General features: G+C 45.5%; 1 protein-coding gene across 1 annotated transcript in view; it reads right to left on the reverse strand.

Moving 5' to 3' along the window:
• LMNB2 (lamin B2) overlaps positions 1-26,078 on the reverse strand; it is a 37,758-nt gene extending 11,680 nt beyond the window's left edge. Inside the window, exons 1-5 of the mRNA XM_002189084.7 lie at positions 25,768-26,078; positions 16,349-16,485; positions 5,499-5,655; positions 4,702-4,827; positions 2,172-2,342 (exon numbers count right to left, since the gene is read on the reverse strand). Coding sequence (XP_002189120.1) covers positions 2,172-2,342; positions 4,702-4,827; positions 5,499-5,655; positions 16,349-16,485; positions 25,768-26,004 — 828 coding nt within the window. The 5' untranslated portion in view covers positions 26,005-26,078. The remainder of the gene's footprint in view (positions 1-2,171; positions 2,343-4,701; positions 4,828-5,498; positions 5,656-16,348; positions 16,486-25,767) is intronic.
• Positions 26,079-27,031: the final 953 nt, after the last annotated feature.

Consider the following 27,031-nt stretch of genomic DNA (forward strand, 5'->3'; position numbering starts at 1 on the left):
AATCAATCTTCACTAGCTCTGCTGTCCACTAGGCTCTGAGCAGCACACACAGAGCCTTTAGGCTACAGATTTTGAAGGAACATCAACTACATACGCCATTACTTCTTGTAAAGTTTAAAACTAAAAAATATTTGAAATCTGACACCATTCACTACTTTACAGTCATGCTGGCATACTGCCAAGTACTCAGGCTTTCTACTGTTTATTACCACAGACCATAATGATCTTTCTTACAATCTGTTTTTAAGTATTCAGAAGTCACAATAAGGTCTCCCTGGAGAATTCTCTTGCCCAAGCTGAACATCCCAGCTAAACTTCCCAACTCTCTCCATGAGAGGTGCTCCAGTCCTCAGGATGACTATTGTGACCTCCTTTGGACTTTTTCCAGCCACTCCACAACTGCCCTGTGCAAGAAGTGAGCTTTTACCCAAGACCATCTCATCCTGGAGCTGCTCAGTAGCTAAACCTAGTGATTTGCTTTGACACAATATTCCTCCCCAGCTTTGGCTCTCTAAGAGGGACATGTTCAAAAATCACAGAATTAAGTTCACAGCTAAATCCCTTTCCTTCCATACTCCAACTTCATCCATAACAACCACCTTTATACAGGAAAAAAGCAGCTTAATTTCCCCTGTTCAAAACTTGTCACTTTTTCATTCTCTAAGTCTGTATATTGCATCCTTTTTTAATTTTTTTTTTTTTTCTACTAAGCATCCTCTATCCTGGACCTCCTTCGGACTGTGACAAGTCAATCCAAATAGCTCCTTGTATTAGATATTACATGTTCCAGAGTTCTGTGAATAATTCCAACCCTGTCAGCTGTGTTGGGGGTTTTAATTTTAATTTTGGGGTTTTAGTATCTATTATCTATAGGGTTGCTGCCATAAGTAATAGTTAAATATTTGTAGATCAGTATTTCTCAAATCATTACCCCAAAGAATTCAAAGGGAATCTCAGTGAAGGCTGGGAGAGAACAATGTAAGCAGTACCATCATTCTTCCAGCACAAAAGAACAAGAAGTGGCTGTAACTTTGACAAGTACTTTCAACAGTGAGAATTGCCAGGATGGGGCTCTGAGCAAGCTGGTCTAGTTTAAAGACATTCCTGTTCAAGGCAGGGTGTGGGTCTCAGATTCAGTCAAAGAGAGAAACTGAGAGTTTCTACCCAGGCAGAAGCCTGGGAAAGAGTTGGAGAAGAATGTAAATAATTCTTTATCTCTCTTGTTATTCACATTGTTTATAGTTAAGTTCTATTGCTGTGCGTCAAGCACTTTGCACCAATGCTGTGGATTGTTTTCACTCCAGGTCCAGTGTAATTGGCCCTCATGAAGCTCTGTATAAAAGAGTGGTGTATTTTGAATAAACCGGAGTTTTTACTCTCAGCAGCCTTCTGAGTCAGTCTTCTCATTCCCGTCCTGCCGTGACAGTGACAGCAGGGGGCTGGACTAGATGGCTTTTAAAGGTCCCTTCCAGCTCAAACCACTCTACAATTCTATGATTTCCAATTACATACCATGGTTTTCATCATCAAAGCTGGTTAAGAAAGATCTGGTATCTTGCCTGAAGTTTCCCTGTCACCAAAGAATTTACAGCTGCATCTAGTAATTTTCCAGTCCAGAACTATCTTAGATCATTGAAATGTTGCAAGGCTTAGACATATTTAAAAGTGTATTGGCGTGATTAAGAACACTGCAACAGCCACAGTTAAGATCAAAGTGACAATGCCCCTTAGATAAGAAGCCCCTTCTAGTGTGTCGGTGTTAGTTCGCAAGCTCACTGCATCCAAGCAAAAGCCCATACTGAGACACATCCACTTCCAATCCCCCCTCCAGCTTCTTATGCACAACATATTAACCATATTGCAAGTTTTCCCAACCCCTCCATTTGTGAAGAAAAACTGGATCTACTGATGTAAGAAAAGAACCCTTAGAGGAGAAGACATTGCCTAATCAGCTATCGTGTGACATCCACTATTCCCACTGTGTCTTCTGCAGAGACCAACAACAGCTCCACATGTTTTCTCACTGACCTCTCTTGACTAAAGCTATTGCTTCTTGGCTATAACCTCCCTGGAAATGCACCTTCACACAAGTCCAGTAGAGCTGGTAGAAGTGGTTTTTATCTCAAAAACTGCGCTTCCAGTCTGACAGCGCTGTGGACAGCAGTTGTTACCTTAGCCTGGTATGTCTGCTCCAGCTCCATCTTATACAGTTTGACTTGTTCATCATGTTGATTTCGCAGATCCTCCAGAGCCTGAGTCATTTTGGATTCATACTCCTGTTGGCGGCTTGTGTCCACCTCAATCAAACGATGTTCATGTCGTTTTCTTGTTTCCCTTATTTCCTACATACACACATAAGAAGAGGGACAAATTCCCACACTAAGGTAAACAGTTCAAGTATTTACATTCAGACAACAATTAACTACTGCAGTACTAACTATTTAGCATAATGGAGCTACAGTATTACAGGCATTTAAGCCTGGGAATTGCTGCATGCACTAACAGATTCAAGTTACTGTTCTTTGTCAGGATGTAATTCTTAAAGTGATCCAACTTAACACCAACTTCAAAAATACCCACATACCGTCTAAGTAAGGGGCTGGTTTATGCTACAAAAGTCAACATGGGGGGAAGGGAGGTGAAAAAACCATCAATTTTTACATAGCAAAGAGATTCCATATGCTTCACTACAAACCCTGTCATCTCAATATGCATCCTGACATTACAATAGCAGTCTACAAAGAGTCAAATGAAAATGAACACCATTTGTGAACATTATATATATTTTAAAAAATTATAGAGAAAAACTGCATCTTCAAATTTCACTCTTAAGCACATGGGGTCTCATCTATGTTCTATATACTTGATGACCTCTTCTTATTAGATTTTGATTACAGCGTTAATAAAGCAGCAATCCAAGCAATCCTGAAGACATAATTTTTTATGATCAGAGTTTGCACTGAGAAATTTTCATTTTTAGAAGTGTATTGGTTTTCTGTGTTTAACAACACTGGTTGCAAACTAGTAAGGTAAGGCTTACTCATGCACTTATTCATGCAGAGACCTGGCTAGGTCTGAATGTGTGGTATGAGAAAAATAATTTCTTCCTTCAGGGCAGGACAAACAACCAAGGAGTAGTTCTGAGTACTGGGAGGAGGCCTGAAGTTAGCAGCAGGGCCATGAGGAACAACAGCAAGTGAAGCAAGACTCAATTTTGCTAGACTGGAGTCATAGGAGGCTAACACATACTCAAAACAACTTTACTAGTTGTTTTACAGAAATGCTCTACATCTAAAATAGATTCCCAGAAACATGTCCTTTTACTAGCAGCAATGTGCTCTGAGGTGATATGGAATAAGCTTTTCTTTCTGTGGTTAATTTTTACACCAAGAAAACTAGCAAGCAGCAGTCTCTCAGTAACTGTAGGCAATGAGAGCTCAGAAGCTAAAGGAATATTGTGGGGGACTAAAAAGGATCAGGTGAAGGGCCGAGCTGATCCAGCAGTTCAACACCACTAGAATAAGCAGGCTTCACTTGCCACACTCCCAGTCATGATGACTCAATTCTAATGGAGATTTGGACCCTTCAGTAAACCAAATAAATTCACTAATGTAAAGGAAATCAATTTATTGCTTCATGTGTTGAATGGAGGCATACAAGAATCAAAGAGCTTCAGAAATGGCTAAAGAACATACCCTTCAGCACAGCAAGCTTTAGGATTAGCTTCTGCTATCTCATTTACTTTCACCTTCAGTCAATAACAACACATTATTCCCAAGAAGAAAAGTTATTTTAAGGTCCTACAACCAAATAAGGATCTGTCACTGCAGTCAGTGTACCAATCCAACCACTCCAGGGCATAGAAGTGAGACTATGGTCAGTACATCTCAGGCTGATCTCCCTGGTTGGTTTTTTTTCCCTGCTCCAGCCCCTGTCTCCTGTCCTTAGCCACATAGCCCTGTCCCATCCCTTAAATCAGTCTGAGCACTCATCTGGATTCTGTGGTAAATCAACTCAGCCACTAAGCAGTCAAAAATTAACCAAGAAAACTTTATGTTTCTAGTTAATCTGGTTGAAATGGTTAGGTGAATCACACCTAGAGTAGATGAGATGAACAGTGGAAGCAGGTGGCAACTGCTCAGCAGCCACTCATTGAATGAGCTAGCAGAGCCACCAGAGACGGAATAAACAGACGTAACACTTTGCATCAGGTACAGAGAGAAAGTCATGCCTTCCTCTCCCAGTTCCCACTATTACAAAAATTTTGGACTTTACTAGAACCATTCACTTAACAGGCAGAAAACTACCTCTGCAATAAGCAAGGCAGTTGCATACTATTCTAGTCAATAAAAACAGGTTATAATCAGGTCCAGCAATCAAAGCTGGTCTAAGTAAAGAGCAGGGTCATGCAAACAGGTCCAGAGAGAGGGAAAAATATTTTCCCTTTCCCACAGCAGTCAGCTGGCTCCAGTTCACTTGCCCATGGAACAATACTCTTGTCACCTGGTTCTCATACTGATTCCACCACTGATTTACCATGTAAACAGGTATAAAACCTTCACCTATTTTATTACTCAACCCATTTATAGGAAGGATAATACTTATTTTCTCTACCTGGACTAGTTAGTAGTTGCTCATAGTCAATTTGATTAAAAGCTACATTAACTTTAGACAGTGGCAAGATTACTAGATTGATAATACCTCCTCAAATACATTCTTCCTGAAATCCAGATCCTCTTGCAAACTCTGGCACCGATTTTCCAGGTCCACACGCATGAGTGTCTCCTTCTCCAACTGCTTCTTTGCCACAGCATGACCATCTTCAGCCTAGTAAAGAATTTTAAACATAGTTTTGTCTGGATTCCTATCGTCCATCCATAAAACTTTTACAGTCTTCATCTGATGTCTTTGGAGCAGTTACTCACAACAACAAAACTAATATCTAGTGACTGATTTAAAGAAAACCAATCCACACCACCACCATAAAGAAAACACAATAAATAAAAAAAGCCCCAGAAAAAAAACCAAAACAAAACGTGTGTGTGTTAATTGGTATTTGAACCAAGCATATAAGCTATTTAAAATGTAGGATTAGTTCAATACATTCTGATAAAGGGCCAGGAATATTAATTCCTCATGCACAATATGCTGCACTTTCTTTTTCTTGCTAGCATGGCCCCACTGGGTACTCCAGCACAGGTGTAAAATAATGCAGGACCTTACAAAGGACAACATTTAATGACTCAAGATATAGAAACATCAGGAATTTTAAAACAAAAGCATCTGACAACCAAAATGTCTAAAACACTGTCTTGCTTTGGTTGTTTTACATAGATTTCTTAAAATTTAGTTGTGTATCCAAGAGGGGCAGCCAAAGATTCAGCAGTGAGCAAGGTGCATCACTGATGTCCAGACTGTCAACTAACTGCAAAGAAAAAAGCGAATTTAAGCTACACAGCCTGTCCTGTGCTCAAGCAAGAGAGCATTCCCTACCATACCTTAGCAAGCTGGGCACGCAGATCAGCCACCTCTGCTTCCAGACTGCGTTTCTCATTCAGGACAGTATTGAGTTCTGCTTCACTTCTATGGAAGAGAACTTCCAGATCCTTGATACGACCCTGAGCCACAGACAAATCTGCATCTTTCTTCTTGTAGCTGGAAAAACAAAAGTACATTATACTTATACATGGGTGCACACCCACCCTGAGTATGTCCTAATTACAGCCACAAGTATTTTGTTATCAGATACCTTTCATCAAGCCCAGCTCACCACTACATGGCTCCTGCAGTAACCTGCAAATGCTGCTGATCACTGACCTGGAACACCCCCAAAATGTGCAGCTGGTACTATGTTCTGTAAATGCATGGTACAGTAAAAAACATGTCATGGACAGACAAGAGAAAAACGAGAAGGCAACTCTGGCAGCTAAGAGATGGCAACACACATAAAGTATAAACAGTACTTTTTCATCTGGCAGCTACAAAGCTGGTACCTTCTACTTTGCAGTACAGTCCATGAAGCAAACAAAGTGCATGCAATTGTGGTGCTACATTTTAGTTAAATGGTATGCTCTGTCTCACCGCTCGAAAATGTAGTTTATTCCAAGCCTGTAATCCTCCCCTAAAGTATCATGTATCTGTAATTCCATTGGCCCAAGTCTTATTGTGTGCCCACTTTGAATCTCCCTGTTAAGTGTGACGGGGAGAGACCAGGCTCTCTTTGGCCCTTTTCTCCCTAGCTTCTCCCTCTCTCCTCCTCCCCTCCCCTCTCCCTCAGAAACCATGCTGCTTCCCGGGGGTAGGACCCCCAGTAAACCCTCATCTAATCAGCACCCTCAGAAGCCTTGTGGAGTCTTCTTGCCTGCCTGCTGCTACCAGCGAACTCACAGCTTGGGAGCCCCCTCTGGGGACCACAGATGCAGCACAACATGCAATGGTCAAAGAGGTCTGAACATCCAAGGGTTTACATCCCATGTGTAAGCCCTGATGTAAACCCTTGGGTTTACATCTGTCACTCATGTGCTCAAGCATATTCTTTATGATGTACTCCCATAAAAAGTAGTAAAATACAATAATCCACTATGGAAATGTGGTCACCTTTCAGGAACAAAACAGTATTTCTTCATCAGTATTCATTATGGGCAAAGCATGTCCAAGTGCTTTAAATATTATTATTTGAGCTGTTATATCCAACTTGCAGATATGCTCAAGACAATTTTCCTTCTGGCCACCAAGTAATTTTTACTCTTTTCATCTAACATAGTGACTTTCTGCAGCTTTTCTCAGCATATATCATTATGTTATTAACAATGGATCTGTTATGTGCTATAATCCTTCCTTGTTGCTGCTTAAGTTCACTGTTCTAGTCTCACACCACATGGGATGGAGGGAACAATTTTTAAATTTTTTTTCTCTTAAGTCATCGCAGAAACCTTTTCTCTCTTTCTTTCTTCACACTTCTAATCTGATCTGTAGTTTGCACCTGTGGTCCATAATCTGCTTTAAGGGCCCACATAAATAGCTTTGAAGAGAATTCCTACTACATACAGGCTTTTAAAAGCTCTTTATTCAATCTGCAACTCCAAACATGGAAAAAAAGCTATTATGTTTGCAAAAAAAAAAAAAAAAAAAAAAAAAAAAAAAAAAAAAAGAGCTGAAAAACCACTGTTCTAGATTAATACAAACTTTGCTAACGAGTCCGCATCCTGAAGCTTGGTTCCCAAAATCCTCATCACTTGTACTGTCTTCTTGAATTTCTGATTTTCCTGAACTGGCCAGAATTACTTTACAAAACTCCTCCATTATTGAGTATTGGTGTGCCCTACACACAGTGCTTTACCTGTGGCTCATACAGTTGTTTACCAATGGTTTACATGGTTCAGCATGAAGGCCCAGGTAAATCTTTTTCTAAGCTGACATCTTTATTTTGTGATGCAATCAGCTTGTGTTTTCTCTCTGCATTTCATGGTGTAGATCTTGGAATTTGTTTTTATTTAACTGTAACCAATTTTTCTTATCATCAGTCCAATCTGTCACTGTGAATTCTGTTCTGCAACATATGTGCAGTGTCTTCACACTCAGCAGCTTCCTGGAGGCATAGACAAAACATTCTTCTATTTAACAGACAGTTATTTAGCAGTAGTCAGAAGGTTACAAGCACTATATTACACGTGTTGTAAAACAAGCCAATGTGCCTGTGTCACAACCAATCAGACCTGGGAGCCTTCTGCCTGTGCAGGACTTAAAATGCCACTTCACTCTGATCATGAACAGCAGCATGTGCTCACACAACCTCCTGCTTCCTCCCACTGCAGAAGCCAGGCAGCAAGCGAGTGCTTCCAGGGATGGGAATGTATAGAAGTATTTGATGTACAGCTTGAACCATACAGAATTCTTGACAGTGCCTATTCCAAGCAAACAACAGAATGGTAATGTTCGGGATCCCTCCTGGCCAGACTGTGCCGGCATCCTTAAATCTCTGTTATGAGCTTGAAAGAGAGATAGAGGAAATAGTACTGAATATAAACTTATGCAATAACCTACTCCTCCATTACACAGTTCTCAAAGCAAGTTTGGCCTGAGAGAAGCACCATCTGACTGTCAGCATAGACAGGGAAGCTTCAGTGATGAGCTAGATGTCAAGTGAACACTGCAAATCAGACAAAAAATTGAAAGTTGCACTTACAAGAATCATATTTAAAATGTGGCCATATCACAAGCTAGACACTCCACGAACACTCCAAGAACATTACAAGCATCTCAAGGGACTAGAAGGAATTAAGTAGGAGAAACTCTGAAACTGAGGAATTCAACTCTACTGGTATGAACTGTAAACACAGAGACAAACACAGAAAACCAGGTATTTTTTCCTCATCTATTGCACAAGACAACAAAAAGAGCAAATTAGTTTGGTAGAATTGGTCATTGAAGTGACTGATAAGGGGCAACCCAGTTGTCCAGACACTGGATGAGGGAGTGATCCAAGGGAAAACACCATCTCCATCACTTTACATGTACAAATTTCCACAACAAAGTATATGTAAAGTCTCTTAGGGCTATGAAGTCTAAAGAACAGGAATCAACTGGATTCTCACTACCTGCCAAGTGAAGATACTTCTAAGGATACCTTAATCAAAACAGAGAAACATAATATTGCAGAACATGAGAGGTGAACCAAATTCCCAGTTACTACTGTTGCTCTCTTATGGAGTTTGCTTTAAAAGTCAAGCAAGAAGAGTACCTGCTATCACAAGACAAGAGAGACAACCTTAGTCCAAGTGATGCCAACTGCTATGCAAAATATACTATCCAAAATAAATGCCAAGACTGCTGGCCTGAGGCTTTGAAGAGGAAAAACAGTCCCAACAGGAACATCCCAATAGGGCCAGATGGGATTCACTCACTACACTTCAGAGGTTTTACAGATGACCTAGTTACCGTAGGACTTTTTCATGGTTAAAAAAAGCTGAGCTAACCAAGTCCACAAATACCAGCACACAGCTTGCCTAACCACATGCAGGCCTATGGTATTAGCCATGCTTCAACAGACTTTACACCGACTCACTCAAATGCAGATGCTTACACTATCGCTATTTCATGGATAGTTGTTTTAGGACAAATTACAAAAATATCTCCAATGGCTGAGTTTCAAAAGAGGGCCCAGCAGAGAAAATAAGCATCCAGTGATATAGCAAAATTTACAGAGAAAACATGAAATACTTTATCATAAATCAACTAGCTAGTCAGAAAAAAAAATAAAAGACAGGAGAGGGAAACACTTAAGTCCTATTATAACCACTTAGCTGTAAATGAAGAGAGATGAGAAATTTAAAGCAGGCCTTAGTGGCACTGCCAGATTAAAACCTATTTTATAGATTACAACATTTGATAAACAGGTGATGTACATAATGACCTGCTCAGGAAAAATCTGTAATTCATGAATCTTATATATTAAAATAGGTAGCAAAATTCAATTAGAAGTAATTTTTTTTTTCTACTACATATATTAACTTTTAAATGAAGTTTATACTGCTAAACAGTGTTTTATTACAAATAATTCCCATGGGAATTGAAATAATGGATTCTACTTCGCTTCAGGAACTAGTTTATTATGCCAATTCTCTGTGATGCAAACTGAAGAGGAGTTTAAAGAATGTTAGTCAGTAAAAGGTCTTCTCCCAGCACATTTACATTGTAGCTTCATGTCTTTTCAAGGCAACACTGCTTCTATATTCCCAAACTGCTCAGAGCCAACCCTTTCCCTTTTCTTCTATCCTTCCCATCAGTCATACAGTGAACCAGACAATAAAAACCATTAATTAACCCTCCTTGGGTGGATAAATTTTAATCTAGACCTCTTTCTCAATCCAGTTTACCCATGTCCTGGTTTGAAAAGCAAAACCAGTGAGAGGCTCTAAGTCAGAAGTACAATTTATTAGGAAAAAGGGAACAAAGAACCAAATACATACAATAGCACAAAAGAAGAACCACTGACAGAGTTAGAGATACAACCTGACACTTGCTGGCTAGGGCAATGGTAGCAGATATGGTTCTGTCCAAGCAGTGCTCCTGTAGACTGATGGAGTTTCCCTCTGGAGGTCCAGTGCAGAGAAGGTCTCAGCTGTTCCCCTTGGAAGAGGGGATCTCCTTGCTGTCTGCACAACCCCACTTATGTCCTTGATGGCATCGTTTGGCTCCTCCCTCTGGGTGGAGCATCTCACAATAGAATACTGTGATCTTATCAGTCATCTGGCTAAAAGAACAGCTCCTCCTGGAGGGACTTATCTCTGAGTCATGAGATAAGGAAGGAAAGGGATTGCATCTTGAGGTGGTAATGGAATACACCCCAATATTATAACCTAGGACATAACCGCCCCTTATTCTATTACCACCTATAGCCAAACCAACATCTTTTTACAAATACAGACTGAAGCTTCACATACAGCTCTCGCTTAAAATTAGGTCTCCTTGTGGTACACAGTGGGTTTTCCTGTCCTTCTGCATTACCCACCAAGTGTAACCAGGTCCTTGAGCAAAAACAATCCCATGGATGGATTTGCCCCTGCCTGTGGTGGGGTTAATCCAAACGGTCTTTCCTCGAATGCCTTTCATGTGTGTCACAGGAACTTTGTCTCCATCTACTGTGTGCAGGGGTTCAGACTGGGCCGGTCCAGCTCGATTGATGGATCCTCGGGTGTTGATCATCCAGGTGGCTTTTGCCAAGTTCAGTTCCCAGTTTCTGAAGCTTCCTCCGCCAAGTGCCTTCAGGGTCATTTTAAGCAGTCCTTTACAATGTTCAACTTTCCCGGCACCTGCTTCATGACAGGGGATAATGGTATATCCATTCAATACCATGTTCCCTGGCCCAGGTGTTTATAAGGCCATTTTTGAAATGGGTTCCATTGTCCAACTCAGTTCTCTCAGGGGTGCCATGTCTCCACAGGACTTGCTTTTCTAGGCCCAAGATGGTATTCCGGGCAGTAGCATGAGGCACTGCGTAGGTTTCTAACCATCCTGTGGTTGCTTCCACCATGGTCAGTATGTAGCGCTTGCCTTGGCGGGTTTGGGGAAGCGTGATGTAGTCAATTTGCCAGGCTTCCCCATACCTGTACTTCAAACATTGCCCACCGTACCACAGAGGCTTTACCTGCTTGGCCTGTTTGATTGCAGCGCAGGTTTCGCAGTTGTGGATGACCTGTGAGATGTTCTTCATAGTAAGGACCACCCCTCAGTCACGGGCGCATCAGTATGTAGCATCTTTCCCCTGATGACCAGAAGCATCATGAGCCCAACGAGCTAGGAATAATTCTCCCTTATGCTGCCAGTTGAGATCCACCTGTGGTACTTCCACCTTGGCAGCTTGGTCCACCTGCTTGTTGTTGTGATGCTCTTCATTAGCCCGACTCTTGGGTATGTGTGCATCCACATGTCGAATCTTTAAGGTCAGCCTTTCTATCCTGGTGGCAATGTCCTGCCAAATCTCAGCGGCCCAGATGGGTTTCCCTCTGCGCTGCCAGTTGGCCTTTTTCCAGTGACTCAGCCATCCCCACAGAGCATTGGCTACCATCCATGAGCAGGTGTAGAGGTAGAGTCTCGGCCACTTTTCTCGTCCAACAATATCTAAAGCCAGCTGGACAGCTTTAAGCTCTGCAACCTGACTTGATCCACCTTGCCCCTCAGTGGCTTGTGCAACTTGTTGTGTGGGGCTCCACACTGCAGCTTTCCATTTCCATTTCGTGCCTACAATTTGGCAGGAACCATCAGTGAAAGGAGCATATCATCTTTCAGTCTCTGGTAGCTCATTGTATGGTGGAGCTTCCTCAGCACATGCCACCTGCTCTTCCTCTTCAGAAGACAATCCAAAAGTCTCCCCTTCAGGCCAGTTTGTTATAATTTGCAGAATCCCAGGGCGATTCAGATTTCCAATATGGGCGTGCTGGGTGATGAGGGCAATCCATTTACTCCATGTGGTGTTGGTGGCATGATGTGTGGAAGGAACCTTTCCTTTAAACATCCACCCCAGCACTGGTAGCCGGGGTGCCAGAAGCAGCTGTGTTTCTGTGCCAATTACTTCTGAAGCAGCTTGAACTCCTTCATAGGCAGCCAAGATTTCCTTCTCTGTGGGAGTGTAATTTGCTTCAGACCCTCTGTAGCTCCGACTCCAGAATCCCAGTGGTCGACCCCAAGTCTCACCAGGTACCTTCTGCCAAAGGCTCCAGGACAGACCATGGTTCCTGGCTGCAAAGTAGAGCACTTTCTTTACCTTCGGTCCTGTCCTGACTGGGCCAAGGGCTACCACATGAGCAATTTCCTGTTTGATCTGGGTGAAGGCTTGTTGCTGTTCAGGGCCCCAGTGGAAATCATTCTTCTTGCGGGTAACCAGGTAGAGAGGGCTCACAATTTGGCTGTACTCAGGAATGTGCATTCTCCAGAAACCTATGTTGCCTAGGAAAGCTTGTGTTTCCTTCTTGTTGGTAGGTGGAGACATAGCAGTGATTTTGTTGATTACTTCTGTTGGGATCTGACGACATCCATCTTGCCACTTGACTCCTAGAAACTGAATTTCCTGAGCTGCTCCCTTAACTTTGCTTCGCTTAATGGCAAAACCAGCTTTCAGTAGAATCTGGACAATCTTTTCTCCTTTTTCAAAAACTTCCTTTGCTGTGCTCCCCCATACGATGATGTTGTCAGTATACTGTAGATGTTCGGGAGCCTCGCTCTTTTCCAGTGCGGTCTGAATCAGCCCATGGCAGATGGTGGGGCTGTGTTTCCACCCCTGGGGCAGTCGGTTCCAGGTGTACTGCACTCCCCTCAAGGTGAAGGCAAACTGAGGCCTGCATTCTGCTGCCAAAGGGATGGAGAAGGCATTGGCAATATCAATGGTCGCATACCACTTTGCTGCCTTGGACTCTAGCTCGTACTGAAGCTCCAACATGTCTGGCACAGCAGCACTCAGTGGCGGTGTGACCTCATTCAGGCCGCGGTAATCCAACGTCAGTCTCCATTCTCCACTGGACTTGCGCACTGGCCATTTAGGGCTGTTGAAAGGAGAATGATCTTTGCTAACCACCCCTTGGCTCTCCAGTTTACGGATCATCTCATGGATGGGAATCACAGTCTCTGTTGGTGCGATATTGCCGATGGTGTACTGTTGCTGTGGCGACTGGTACCTGCTGTTCTTCAACTCTCAGCAGTCCCACAGCAGAAGGGTCATCTGAGAGGGCAGGCAAGGTTTTCAGTTTCCGGATGTCTTCTGTCTCTACAGCAGCTATCCTGAAAGCCCAACAATGTCCTTTTGGATTTAAAATATCTATTTCTGAGGTAGTCTATGCCAAGGATACATGGGGCCTCTGGGCCAGTCACGATGGGGTGTTTCTGCCACCCGTTCCCAGTTAAGCTTACTTCGGCCTCCAATACAGTCAGCTGCTGGGATCCTCCTGTTACCCCAGAGATGGAAATAGATTCTGCTCCTACATAACTTGATGGCATCAGGGTACATTGGGCACCAGTGTCAACCAAAGCTGTATATTTTTGTGGGTCAGATGTGCCAGGCCATCGGATCTACACAGTCCAATAGATCTGATTGTCCCTGTCCTCTACCTGGCTAGAGGCAGGGCCCCTCTATTCCTGGTCATGGTACACATTGCTCTCTTCCTGCAAATAGCTTCCTGAGGTTCCTTCAAGAGGGTCAGTCATATCATCATTCCTATATTGTCTAGAATTTCATGTGTGAGAGACTGGAGCAGCATTGACTCTAGATGAGCTTCTCGTGTTGGGGGTTCCTCTTTTCAGTTCACATACCTGGGCTGCTAAGGAGGAGGTGGGGTTTCCATCCCACTTCCTCATGTCTTCTCCATGCTCCTGAAGGAAAAACCAGAGGTTACCTCATGGAGTGTATCCTCTCTCCTTGGCTGGGGAATGCCGGCTCCTAATGGCAGAGACTCTTGTTGGCTCTGGTGAGATGCGATTGACTTCTTCCTTAAGTTCCTTTTTTAGTTTCTGATGGCTCTCTTCAATCAAGCCCCAGACTTGCTCAGCCAGTCTTGTTTCTACGGACGAGACATGGGTACGAAATGGGGCGGTGACAGTGTCCTTGTAAATTCTTAGTTTATTGACTAAGACACCCACCCTGTCCTCGCCTTCTCTCCATTGCAGTGTTGCCAGGTAACGGGAATACATCTGTGGTCCAAGCCGTGCAAATCTCAACCACATCTGTGATGTGCACTGGACACAATCTGGGCTCTTAGGAAATCTCTCATCTTCTGAGAAAATTATCTCCAGCATAGCCAATTCCCTCAGGCATCGGATACCTTGTTCTATTGTGCTCCATTTTCCTTGGTGTACCTGAAGGTCTTCTTTGCAAAGGTATCTATCCCTCACGCTTGTCAGCAGTCGTCGGCAGAGACTGAGAGTTTCTTGGGTTCTCCCAATCCCCTGGTCAATGACCTCTCCCTGGACAGCGCTCCCAGTTGCTTGGCCTCACTTCCATCCAGAATGGTCTCACTGGCTGCAGTGTCCCAGATGCGGAGCAGCCAGGTAAGGATGGACTCGTTCATCTGGTGGGTGAATTCTCTCTGCAGGTCATGCAGCTCACCTAGGAACAGAGTTCGAGTGATGATTTCTGGCTCTGTCTCTTCTGCTGGGTGCGAGGGTCCTGCCACATCCTCGTTGGTCACTATGGGGACTGATTTGCTTTTTGATTTCTTCTTCTGAATGGGGGCTACTGCTACTGGTTCAGGCTGTTTGGGTTCAGTGATGGTCTGTGTGGAAATGCTGACGGTGCTTTGGGTTTCTTCCTCCTCTGTGACAGTCTGCGTAGACACAGACACTGTTGCTTTATTTGTGGTTCTTTCTTCCTCTATGACAGTCTGCGTGGACATAGATGCTGTTGTTTCACATTTGGTTCCTTCCTCTTCTGTCACAGTCTGTATAGACATGGATGCTGTTTTGCTGCTGGTTTCTTCTTTTTTTGTGGCAGTCTGCGTGGGCATGGATACTGTTGTTTTGCTTCTCCTTTCCTCTTCTTCAAGAAAACGCTGCACCACATCATATAGTGCTTTGTCCCTAAGCAGGTTGCAAGCTGTGCAGAGAAGACAAAACAGAACTAACAGCAACACTATGCTATCTTTGGTATCTAGAGGGAGCTCAACCTTTTCAAAAACGGCGTGTCAAATCTGAAAGGCTGGGAAAAGTAATTCTTTACCCCTCCCCCCAGGGGCTGGGTGAGATTTTTGAGGTCCCAAACATAGCAGCTTAGATTAGGACAAGAAAACAAAAGTGAATATATATTCCAAATTACATTCATTGTCTCTGAGGTTATCATGCTATAGAAATAATAGACCAATAACGCAATTTTTATACTGTACCCTGATTTACACAGGAGCATTATAATCGGCAGAAAATGCCCTGTGCATGGAAAAACATAGAGAGTTACGTATGAGACCCATATAAACATGTTAAGCATCATAGCAAAATTGTAATTCTGACTTTTTTAGTAGCTCCTAGCCCCAGGTTGGGCCCCAAAATTATGTCCCAGTTTGAAAAGCAAAACCAGTGAGAGGCTCTAAGTCAGAAGTACAATTTATTAGGAAAAAGGGAACAAAGAACCAAATACATACAATAGCACAAAAGAAGAACCACTGACAGAGTTAGAGATACAACCTGACACTTGCTGGCTAGGGCAATGGTAGCAGATATGGCTCTGTCCATGCAGTGCTCCTGTAGACTGATGGAGTTTCCCTCTGGAGGTCCAGTGCAGAGAAGGTCTCAGCTGTTCCCCTTGGAAGAGGGGATCTCCTTGCTGCCTGCACAACCCCACTTATGTCCTTGATGGCATCGCTTGGCTCCTCCCTCTGGGTGGAGCATCTCACAATAGAATACTGTGGTCTTATCAGTCATCTGGCTAAAAGAACAGCTCCTCCTGGAGGGACTTATCTCTGAGTCATGAGATAAGGAAGGAAAGGGATTGCATCTTGAGGTGGTAATGGAATACACCCCAATATTATAACCCAGGACAACCAAGCAGCTGCACACATGCACGTTCACGTAAGGGGAGGTATGACACAACAAAGCAGGCACAGCCATTTGCTTGACTCTCACATCACGTGACATTCATCTTACATTTACAAATACACTTGTGTATATACTGCTGGAATTATGTGTTCTGACCAGTTGTACCAGCAAGCTGAAGGATTTTCCCTCTGACAAACCTGTATCTTCTCATGGATCTGCTTCCAAAAGGCGTTTTAAGAAGCATCATTAGCATAATTTCAATTATAGTATTATTATAGTATAATAGCAAATATTGTCCATTCTAATTGAAAGAAAAGAAATTGACTACTCTCCTCACCTTTTATTGAACTCCTCAAGTTCTGCTCTCAGCTTTCCTATTTCAATTTGTAATCTAGCCCTCTCTTTGGCAGTTTCATCCAGAACTCTTCGAGCATCAGCCAGTTCAGACTCATAGAGACTCTTGATTCCACTCACCTAAGGCAAAAAAAAAGTATTGGGTATGAGAACATCACAACTATTAAAGAACTGAAACATAGGACCAGGTTACACACAAGTTTCTTTTGAAAAAGGGTGTATGATATGATTACTGCCATTTAAGAACATTCTATATTGAACATTTTCCATTAACGAGCAACCCAAATATTTAGTTTTTATTACCACTGCAACAAAACATACTATGTTTGAAATGTGCAAACCTTCCCAAGAGATAAACTGAACTAGATCAGTGCACTGTACAATCTTAACTTCAACTACTTGCCCTTATTCCCAATACTGCCGCTTTGGGAGATTTTTTTTTTTAAACACGTGAAGACATTTTGTGGAATACAAGCCCAAGGGCCCAATTTGACTCTGCTGTTCTTCCACTACAAAGCTACAAACGGTCTGAAACCAGATGAACTATAGAAATGTGAACTGCTCAGAAATGAGCTTCCAGTCTTGTTCTCTATCTCAGAGGATAAAGAACTACAGACTTCTCCCTGTCCCAAAATAATTTATCATATAATCAGCAATACAAACTGCATGAGGCACCATGAAGTCTTCTATACCTTTTTATTTTTTATAAGGCATGATTATTTCAAAGTTATATCAGACAACTAAAACGTACAGACCATGTAAGAATGCTACTTTTGCTTCTGTGAAAGGATGCCAGAACAAATTTCATAGAATACTGAGTTAGACCTGTCAGGAGCATCAAGTCCTACTCCTGGCACTGCACAGGGCATCCCAAGAATCCTACACTGTGCCTGAGAGTGTTGCCCAAATGCTCCTTGAGCTCTGGCAGCCTTGGTGCTCTGAACACTTCCCCAGGGAACCTGTTCAGTGCCCAACTACCTCCTGGGAAAAAACATCCTGATATCCAAGCTAAACCTCCCCGACTCAGCTCCATGCTGTTTCCTCAAGCTCTCTCATTGGTCATGAGAGTGTACAGACTGGTACCCGCCTCTCATGAGGAGGCTGAAGACTGCATTGAGGTCTCCCTTTAGTTTCCTCCAGGCTGAACAAACCAAGTGCCCTCAGCAGCTCCTCATACAACTTCCCCTGTAGACCCTTCCCCATCCTTGTGGCCCTTCTTTGGACACTTCTCTATTAGCTTAATGTCTTTTTTATACTGTGGTGCCCTAAACTGCCCCCAGAACACAAGGTGAGGCTGCTCCAGTGCAGAGCAGAGAGACACAATCCTCTCCCTCGCCCAGCTGGCCTGATGCCCCTAAGGACATGGTTGGCCCTCCTGGCTCCAGGGCACTGCTGACTCAGATCCAACTTCAATCAATCTGAACCCCTGGGCCCCTTTCTGTAGCCCCTCTTCAGCTTCTTGTTCCCTAGTCCATCCACACAACCATGGCTGCCCCATCCTAGGGGCAGCATCTAGCACTTGCCCTTGTTAAACTTCACATGGTTGGTGATTTCCCATCTCTGATTGGTCAGCATTTCTCTGGAGGGCCTCTCTGCCCTTGCAGGTGTTGAAAGCTCCTCCCAATTTAGTGTCACTGGCAAACTTTCATAGAATCCACCACAGTCCTGCATCCAAAGATCATTGATGAAGATATTGATGGGCTGAGGCTGGAACTCCACTTGTGATCAATGTCAGCCTGATGTCCCTCCATCACTATAACCCATTGTGACCAATTCGTGAGCCACTTCCTAACACAGCATGTGACAGGGTTATCCAACTGTATGCTGAACATTTAGTCAGGTGGATCCTGTCTCTCTGAAGCAGTTGTGAATCCTGAAAGATAGTTCCATGGTCAAAGAATCAACGAACGAGTTGGGTTGAAAAAGACCTTAAAACCCATCTCATTCCAACCACTTGCCATGTGCAGGGTCATCTTCCACTATCCCCAGTTGTTCCAAGCCTCAATCTGGCCTGAACACTTCCAGGGATGAGGCAGGCATAGCTTCTCTGAACAGATCAGAGGTTCAGAATGCCCTCTCCCCTGCTGCCCACATTGGGGGCTCAGCCCATCACAGAGGGGGTTTGTGGGGGCTAGTGCCCATGGTCAGGGCAGGTTGAGCCTCTCACCCACCAACACCCCTAAGTCCGTCCCAGAGTGACTCTCAATCCATTCTCCACCCAGACTAAATTTGCACTGGGGGTTTGTTGCAGAATCCAAAACCCTGCTGCCAACAGCAGTTGTGGAATCCAGAGTTGCTCTGCAGGATCTGCTTGGCTATCCTCAAGCCCTTCACTCTCCCCACACCACCTGGGCTCTGATGCCACTGATGATCACTGTCTTGATTTGAAAGACAGGTGTCTGCCAAGGAAGGCAGAAACCTCCCTAGGAACGGAAAATGTGACCCCCTTCTCCCCAAATTATTATAGCTTTGAAATTTTGGGACTTTCAGGCAAAGATAAGGGAAAACAAATAACAGTTCTTTACTAGTATGTGTATGTACAACAAGGCAAACAAAGAACAGCAGCAGCAACAACAAACACACTCAGTCCCAGCCCGAAGCACAGGCCTGGTCCCAGACCCGGTCCCAGACCCGGTCCCGGCCTGAAGCAGCACAGACCCGGTCCCGGACACGGTCCCAGACCCGGTCCCGGCCCGGTCCCGGCCCGAAGCACAGACCCGGTCCCGGCCCGGAGCACAGACCCGGTCCCAGACCCGGTCCCAGACCCGGTCCCGGCCCGAAGCAGCACAGACCCGGTCCCAGACCCGGTCCCAGACCCGGTCCCGGCCCGGAGCACAGACCCGGTCCCAGACCCGGTCCCGGCCCGAAGCACAGACCCGGTCCCAGACCCGGTCCCAGACCCGGTCCCGGCCCGGAGCACAGACCCGGTCCCGGCCCGAAGCACAGACCCGGTCCCAGACCCGGTCCCGGTCCCGGTCCCGGCCCGGAGCACAGACCCGGTCCCAGACCCGGTCCCAGACCCGGTCCCAGACCCGGTCCCAGACCCGGTCCCGGCCCGGAGCACAGACCCGGTCCCAGACCCGGTCCCGGCCCGGTCCCAGACCCGGTCCCGGCCTCTCCCGCCCGCCCGCACTTTCCCCTTCGGTGCAGTTCCGGGCACAGCCGGCAGGGGCGCCGGTGGCTCCCGGCCGGGCCGGGCAGTGCGATGATTCCCCCGCGGCTGCAGGGGGCGCTGTGGCGCGGGCTCAGCCGCCTCACCACAGGGCAATGGCGGGTGAAAGAGAAAAAGGGTTCCCGTGCAAACCCTCAGTGGGGCAGCTGCGCTCAGCGCCGCTTGGGAAGCTGAATGGCCTGCAGCAGGAACCTCAGAGAAGCAAGCTGGAAGAGCAGCGGCAGGCACACCCAGGGTGGCAAACACAGCGTAGCAGAAACTCAGGAGCTGTTCCAGGAGAGGCCGGGGTCAGCGAGACCCAGGGAGTCCAATAAAGTGTAGCAAAAAGCCAGAAACAGACGCCAAAAACAGTGAGGCTGGGCAGTGGCAGCTAGGAGACACTTCTTCCCAGGAGCTCAGGGTTCCAGATTTTCCCCTGGGGTACCCCAGTAGATGAGGGTCCTTCCCAGTGAGGTTGGGTGTTGAAAAGGCCACAGTTCAAAGGCTGCTCTTATAAGCAAAGGCTCATACATGGCAGGACAGAACTCCGTGGTGGCAGCAAATTCTCCCTGCAGCAGCAGCAGCCCAACTGCCTGCCTTCTGACCCCGAGAGCGAGTGAGGAGTTGAGCCCGGCCGCTGAACCTCCAGCCAAAATCTCATAGTGCCTCTGCACTTCTCAAGAGAAAACCTTAGGTACTGCAGCCAGCTGCACCCCTTCTGCACATCTTGGCCTTTGTCTTTCTCAAGTATATATAGTTCCATTCTCTTAGGCAACAAATGGGGGAAAAATTCCATAAGAGAAAGAAAAGAGAAAAAACCCTACAAGAAAATCCAAAACCAAAAAACTCCCAAAACAAAAAATAGCCAAACCAAAGAAACCCCAAACAAAACCCAACCCTAACCTCCAACAGTCACCCAGAGCCATGTAGTTATGTCTGATACTCTTCAGGTCCCTCTTGCCACTAGCACTGGTCCCTCTGTTGAAGAGCAGAATGGATAACTCATATGGCCATGTGAGCTTCAGCAGACTTTCTACAATGCCCAGAATACAAACCCTGGGAAGCAGCAACGAACATTCCAATATGACAGGTTAGGCCAGCAAATGGGTCTCTCAACTGTGAAAATGGAAACCCCATATGAAAGTAAAGGAAAAAACCCCAAAATGTTTAGCAGAAAACAAGGACATGCTGCAGCCCAATCCACTTCATGTCCATGTGCACCCAAGCGTAACTTTTCCTGCACATAGGCCAACCTAGACACCCTTATTGCACGACAAATGTACTTTCACTTTTTCACCCCCTCTTTTGCTGGCAAAAGAGTCTGTGAGTTTGTAGTTGGGCAACACAGGAACAAGGAAATAGAAAAAGAAAACAGAGATGCTTCCATAGCAGACTCTGAAAGCTACAACTGCTGGATGCTCTCACCTACCTCCACTGGGAGCATTTAAAGCTCAGTAGGCAGTGGGTCAAGAGCAGACACACCAACACAGACCCTCTCAAAGCAACCCCGCTTGAGAAAAGCTGCAGCATGTAATTCGGTGAAGACTTGAAACATATCAAGAAGGCACTGAAGCAACATGCTAGAAACAAGAACATGGCAAGAAACATGTTCCAGCGAACCACAAGTGACTCCAGACAAATTTGGTGATGAAACATTAATCTCATAAGAATACATTAATGTGCAAAACATAAGTGTATTCCCACCAGGTGTGGCTTAGTATGTTCTTATTTAGCCAGTTATAGATTGACAAAGGACTGCCAGTCAGCTATAGCTCAGGCCCACCAAGAATATCAGTCAGGTTCTCAAGAGCAATGAAGATGTGTGTTACGTCACCTCCCAGATGACATCTACAGTGCCAGAAAACCATTTAACTCAATATTTCAGAGGATGCAACTTGAGTGACCCAACATCTACAGCGGCATCTAAGCATGTATTTTGCAGGTGACAACTAGGCAACACCAGACACTCAAATCCTGGTCATGACAGTAGCTCTAGTCACCAAAGGGCATGGTAGCTCCAACACTGGCAGGTAAGAGGAAACCACGTGAGATTGCAGCCACCTGCACTCACACCGACAGAGATGGAAAGACATGGATGAAGAAGGAACCCTATAGATCCTGCTTTTGTTACAAGGGCAATTCCCATCAGGAGCTGAGGCTCCCAAGGATTTTATTTTTCTAATTCTCCTTTGAGGGGCTGAGCACAGTGGGGTGTCCTCAGAACAGTGCAGTCTCTCCTGTCCCCATCAAAACATCTGTTCAAGAAGGCTACAACCATAAGCACTGCAGGAGAGGGCAGGGAGTTAGTAAAAGGGAATTGAGGAGAGCTCTAGGACTGTTCTCTTACCTCTTCCAGTATGTCCCCTCCCAGCCTCACAAATTATGTTATTGCAACAGTGACCCCAACACAGTGAGAACAGCATCAGTCATGTACTAAGGATTAAAAAAAACAAGGGGATAAGCTCAATTTCTCTTGTGTCACAGGCTACCTTACACAAGGGCAGTGACAGAGGAAAGCAGAAAAGGAATGAGAACAGTTAGAGGTTCCCTCAGCCACATCTGCAACCTTTTTTTTTGCATTTGACTGATGGCTTACAGTATATACTTTTTATCTGTCTAGGTACCTACTGCATACTGTCGGAATCTGAGGTATTGATGATTCTGAGATTGTAGAACGTCTCTGTCTTTCTGCCCTGTTGCCAAAGAAGAAGTCATAATTCGTCTGTGCTGGTTTTCAAGGTTGTTTATTCTGTTTATCTCTAACATGTTCTGCTGCCCTGCCGCAGCTCTGTCCTGCAGGGCAGCGTGTGGGGCTCTGCCCTCAGTGGGATGTTACAAACATTAAATACCACAAACTACCTGTGCTGGATTTACAATAACGTGCCAATATCTGTCACCTACGTTGGACAGTGTGTCCCCAGCCTGAACCAACAGAAAAATGCCAACACCACAGTGAAACATGGAGGGCATGAAGAAGGAGAAAAAGGACAAGGCACACCCAATTTCCTCCATCTTGTCCCCTTTGAACCCCTAATCTAGAATCCTAAAATTTTACTTTTGCACCCGTGCCACACTTAATTATTACTTATATCAAACACTCAGAGCTTGTAATTCATCCTGTAAGATTGAACTCTTTTCCATGGACAAAGATCACAGACAGAGTCTCTCAGGGCTCTGTCCGGGGGGGGTTCCTGACCCCTGCCAGGGTCCCAGGCCTTCCAAGGCAGCCAGAGGGAAGCCCTTGATTCTCACACATACAAGTAAAGCAGCATTGGACAAGGTTAGGAGAAAGGCTTTAATTAATAAAGAACTAAAGATGAATCAACTGCAAAGTTTCTTTTCTCTCCTGTTAAGAGATGGAAGCCCTGTGTCCATCAAAAAGAACAGGAATGATATTGTCTACGACTATGCTGAGACTGCCACACAAACAGCAAACAGCTGCTTTCTGCAATCTTCTTCAAATTGGTGATTGAAACAATGAGGAAAAAGAACATCCTGATCAGCTGATGATTAAAGAATTTCTGGCAGAAGAATGACTACAGTCCTTGCCTGATCAGCACCAGTAGAACTCTCATCCAGAAGACACTACTCTAAACCAGAACTTTGAGCACAGACCAAAACTGCTCCCACACATGCAGGGTGGGGGCAGGGGGTGTCAGGAACGGTCACCCATTACTGAGGACATGTCATGTCAGTAAATAACAGTGTCACCCAGCTCAGGTATGGTCCCTGTGGGACATTGGAGTTGACAAACAAAGAACAAACATCTCTCTCATGATAACCATGGTTCTGTATACTGCTTGCCATAGCTATCCTTAACCTTGAGAAATCCACTCTTGATCATGGACCCCATCATCTGCTCTCTAGGCAAAAGTCTCAGGTAGTAACCAATAGCCCACTGGTGAGCAGTTCCTCCTGTCTGCTTCCCACAATGTGCAGGATACTACCTACCACAGTGGCAGGTGATGTTTTCTGCCATTACCAAAGAAAAGCCAAAAATAACAGAATATTCAATTAGCTTTTATAAATAATAAATAAGATCCAACTCAAATTTACACACAGTTGAGGACAACAAACATGAGCTTTCATTCCGAACACTGTGGAAAAAGAAAATAGTCTCCTATAAGCATGCAGAGCTTAGATGCTTACATATATATTTAATAACACAGAGAGAACAGTATGCAAATTTCACTGGACTATGTTTAACTGTGTTTCTACACAGAAGTTAAGAGCTGTTTTGGGGTATGTTTGTGGGGGTTGTGGGATTTGAAGGGTTTATTTTTATTTAATATCTTATTTCACACTAAGCCTAATCATTTTATGAATGCAAATTCCAACAGTTAATAATTCTTGGAATTTGCTGAATTGTCAGCAGAAAATCCAATTTACTAGGTTGGTCCCAAAAGTAAAAGGATAGGATTTTCCCATTCCAGTAAATCAAAAATCTGACAACTATGTGAAGGCTTACTGCTTCCATAGTCCAAAAACAATGTCCACTACCCACTACTAAAACAATAAAACTATAAAGTTTCCTTTTGTGGACATATAGAAAGAATAAACAGACCTTCCTAAAGGGATGAGGAACGTATTTAACAAAGGTGGTCCAGAGACAAGCCATAGCATCAGTGCAAAAGAAGAGCTTCATGAATCCTGAAGAAGTTTATTATGTCCAAGGATTAAGACCTTTTTAATGTCTGGATGAAGAAACTGGAGACAGAAAGCTCAAAGTAACCAAAAGGTTAAAAAGTAACCAAATATTCTCCAGTTTACTTTCTGATTACCGCATCAGAATACTTTTCAGAATTGCTCACACAGAACGCTGTTACAAGTTGGTTTATGCTCATGTTAAAAAAGTCGAATGAAATTATATCTACATGTCTGCTTGTCCTCTTACTCTTGCTACATGTGTGCTGTCAGTAGAATTACATTTTGCCTCTCACATTTCAAAGGGATACTCCTTCTAGCCTCCAGCGATCTACAGCTTAGAAGTTCCCTAAATTAGATGTATTTATTTTGTTCATAGCACGATTTCACATGACAAGTGATATTTAATGCTTAGAAACAGCTAGCGACTTTGAAAGCATGGAAGATACAATATAGCATTAAGTGATACAAAGGGACTTTAAAGGTACTTTGGTTTTGGGCATAAATGTACTGATTGCAGGTTCTCCAAACCATCTCCAAATAAGACACTACAGTATCTGCTCTGCTTAAACTAAATTAAATCAAACCCTCCTCCCAACACCCCGAGCACCATTAAATCAGCATCTCAAGGGGTGAAAAAAGGAAAAAGAAAAAAAATTTAAAAGCTACACAGTGGCACAGCGGTCCATCACATCCCAGAAGTTACAGCCCAGGCTGTTTATTGGTAGGCTTTCCACAGCACCTTAACAACAACCACCTCAGTGGCGGGACACCGCACCTTGCTGAGAGGGTTTGGGCTTGCACAGGACGGGACTGTCCCAGTGTGTCACCGACTACATCCTTCCGGCATAAGGAAAGGAGAGTACCGCGGGAAGCAGACACCACAGAATAGGGAAAAGCAAGGTTTAGGGAAAAAAGTCACGCAGTTTTGCTTCCAAAATTCGAGGAAACAAATCAGAGTCGCTTACACGGACTTGATTCCGAGTATTTACGGAATCTGTAAAAGATTTTCTACGGTCAGAAGCAAAGCCAGTCTAAACCCTTTCAAATCTCCCATCCCATTGCATCAGCCATCAAGACAGAGGCCGTAGGGGACACCCAGCACCCCGGTCGCAGAGTACGCGTGTGATGTGGGCGCGGGGCATTGGAGGGCTCGGACCGCCCGCGACCCCGGCCGAGCCCCGCCCGTGGCCAAGGGCCCCGCAGCGGCTCCGCGCCGCAGCCCGGCGGGCGCGGGAGCCGCCAATGCTGCCCGCAGCGCCGCGTCCGCCCCGCTCCACTCCCGCCACCGGCACGGGCTCCTCCCCGTGCCGAATCCCGGCCTGAGCCGCCTTGAACGTGTCGCCAGTACCCCTCAGCGCGACACCGCGGCTAGAGAGCCGCCCCGAGGGGCCGCGCGGGTAGGTGCCGGGTCCTCACAGCCGCCGCTCCCCACGCGGCGGACGGGCATGGCGCGGCGGCCGCACGGAGCCGCCACAGCGCACCCCGCGCCGCGCAGGGAACGGGCGGGAACTGGCCGGGCGAGCCCTGGGCCACGGACCTGCCCCGGCATGGAGGTGGGGGGCGCCCCACAAGCAGTCGCTGCTGGTCCCCAACTCCGGCCGTACCTCCCGGGTGGTGACCTCCTCCTTCTCCGATATCTTCAGCAGCAGACGGTCGTTCTCCAGCTCCAGCGCCCGCACACGGTCAATGTAAACGGCCAGGCGGTCATTGAGCTGCCGCAGTTCCTCCTTCTCCTGCAGCCGGGAGATGCGGGTCGGCGACAGCGGGGTCCCGCCGGGGGTGCCGCGGCTCGGAGTGCCTGACATGGCGCTGGTCGGGCAGGCGGGCGGGCAGCGGCTCATTCAATCCCGCCGCACCGGGGGAGGGAGCGCTAAGATGGCGGGCGGGCGGCCCCTCGCGCCGCGGCGCCGCCTGGGACATGCAGTCCCGTGGCCAAGATGGCCGCGGGGCTCCGCGCTGCCCACCATTTCGCGCCCGATCAAGGCTCGCGGCTGCTGTTCGGAATACGCGTCAAGGACAAAACCGAGCGTGGGGCCGGCTCTGAAGCGAAGAGGTTTTGGTGGCAACTGCGGAAGGGGTCGGAGTGACCAACAGGACTGACCCTCACCCGCTCCTGGTGGAGCAGCAGCCCCGGTCACTCACAGGGCTCAGGCCTGTGGGCTGACGGGTTCCCTGAAAGGTGTATTTGTGTGTTTTCACTGTAGTTCCCTAAAGTATCGTCCACAGCCGGCCGTGCACTGTGTGATTTTGCCCGTCTTTGCTGTCGGCTCTGCACAGGATAGGGTCCAGCTCTGTGCTGAAATGGAGAAAACATAGATTGGACGTCCCCAAGGTTGATGTTTTTAGGCGTTCCTGAAGAGTGATGTTTTTTGGCTACATAGTTAAACTTTGTACAAACTAAAATTCACTGAGAAGTTTTCTGTTCCTGAATATTTGGAGTTGTATTTCCCCCCAAAACCTCTAATTCTATCCGTTCTTGCACATTAACAAGTATAAACTGGATTACCATTCCCAAAAGCTGTTCTTGGTCTTGTGCCTTTCAACGACAAGGGAGGGCTGAGAAAAAGAAGTTGAAAAAACTGATTGAAAAGACTGTCATCTGTATGAACAGCAAAGAGAAAAAGTAGCAAGAGCATTATGCAAAGGTGGGAGTATAGGTCTGGATAGAAAAACAGGAAAGACAGCAAGAAAATACAACATACAATGAAAACTTAGGGGAAACTTAGGGACCCGGGGTGAAAAAGCAGGTAGTAGTTATTTGGTCTCAAAATAGAACTAAAACAATCTTCATGTGAAACCCTGGTATCAAGTACACCTCAAACTGGAAAACCTTGGAATAAACACAGGAATTCTGGGTGCTCAATATCC

This window comes from Taeniopygia guttata, chromosome 28 (assembly GCF_048771995.1).
Source record: "Taeniopygia guttata chromosome 28, bTaeGut7.mat, whole genome shotgun sequence".
Classification (NCBI taxonomy): Eukaryota; Metazoa; Chordata; class Aves; order Passeriformes; family Estrildidae; genus Taeniopygia; species Taeniopygia guttata.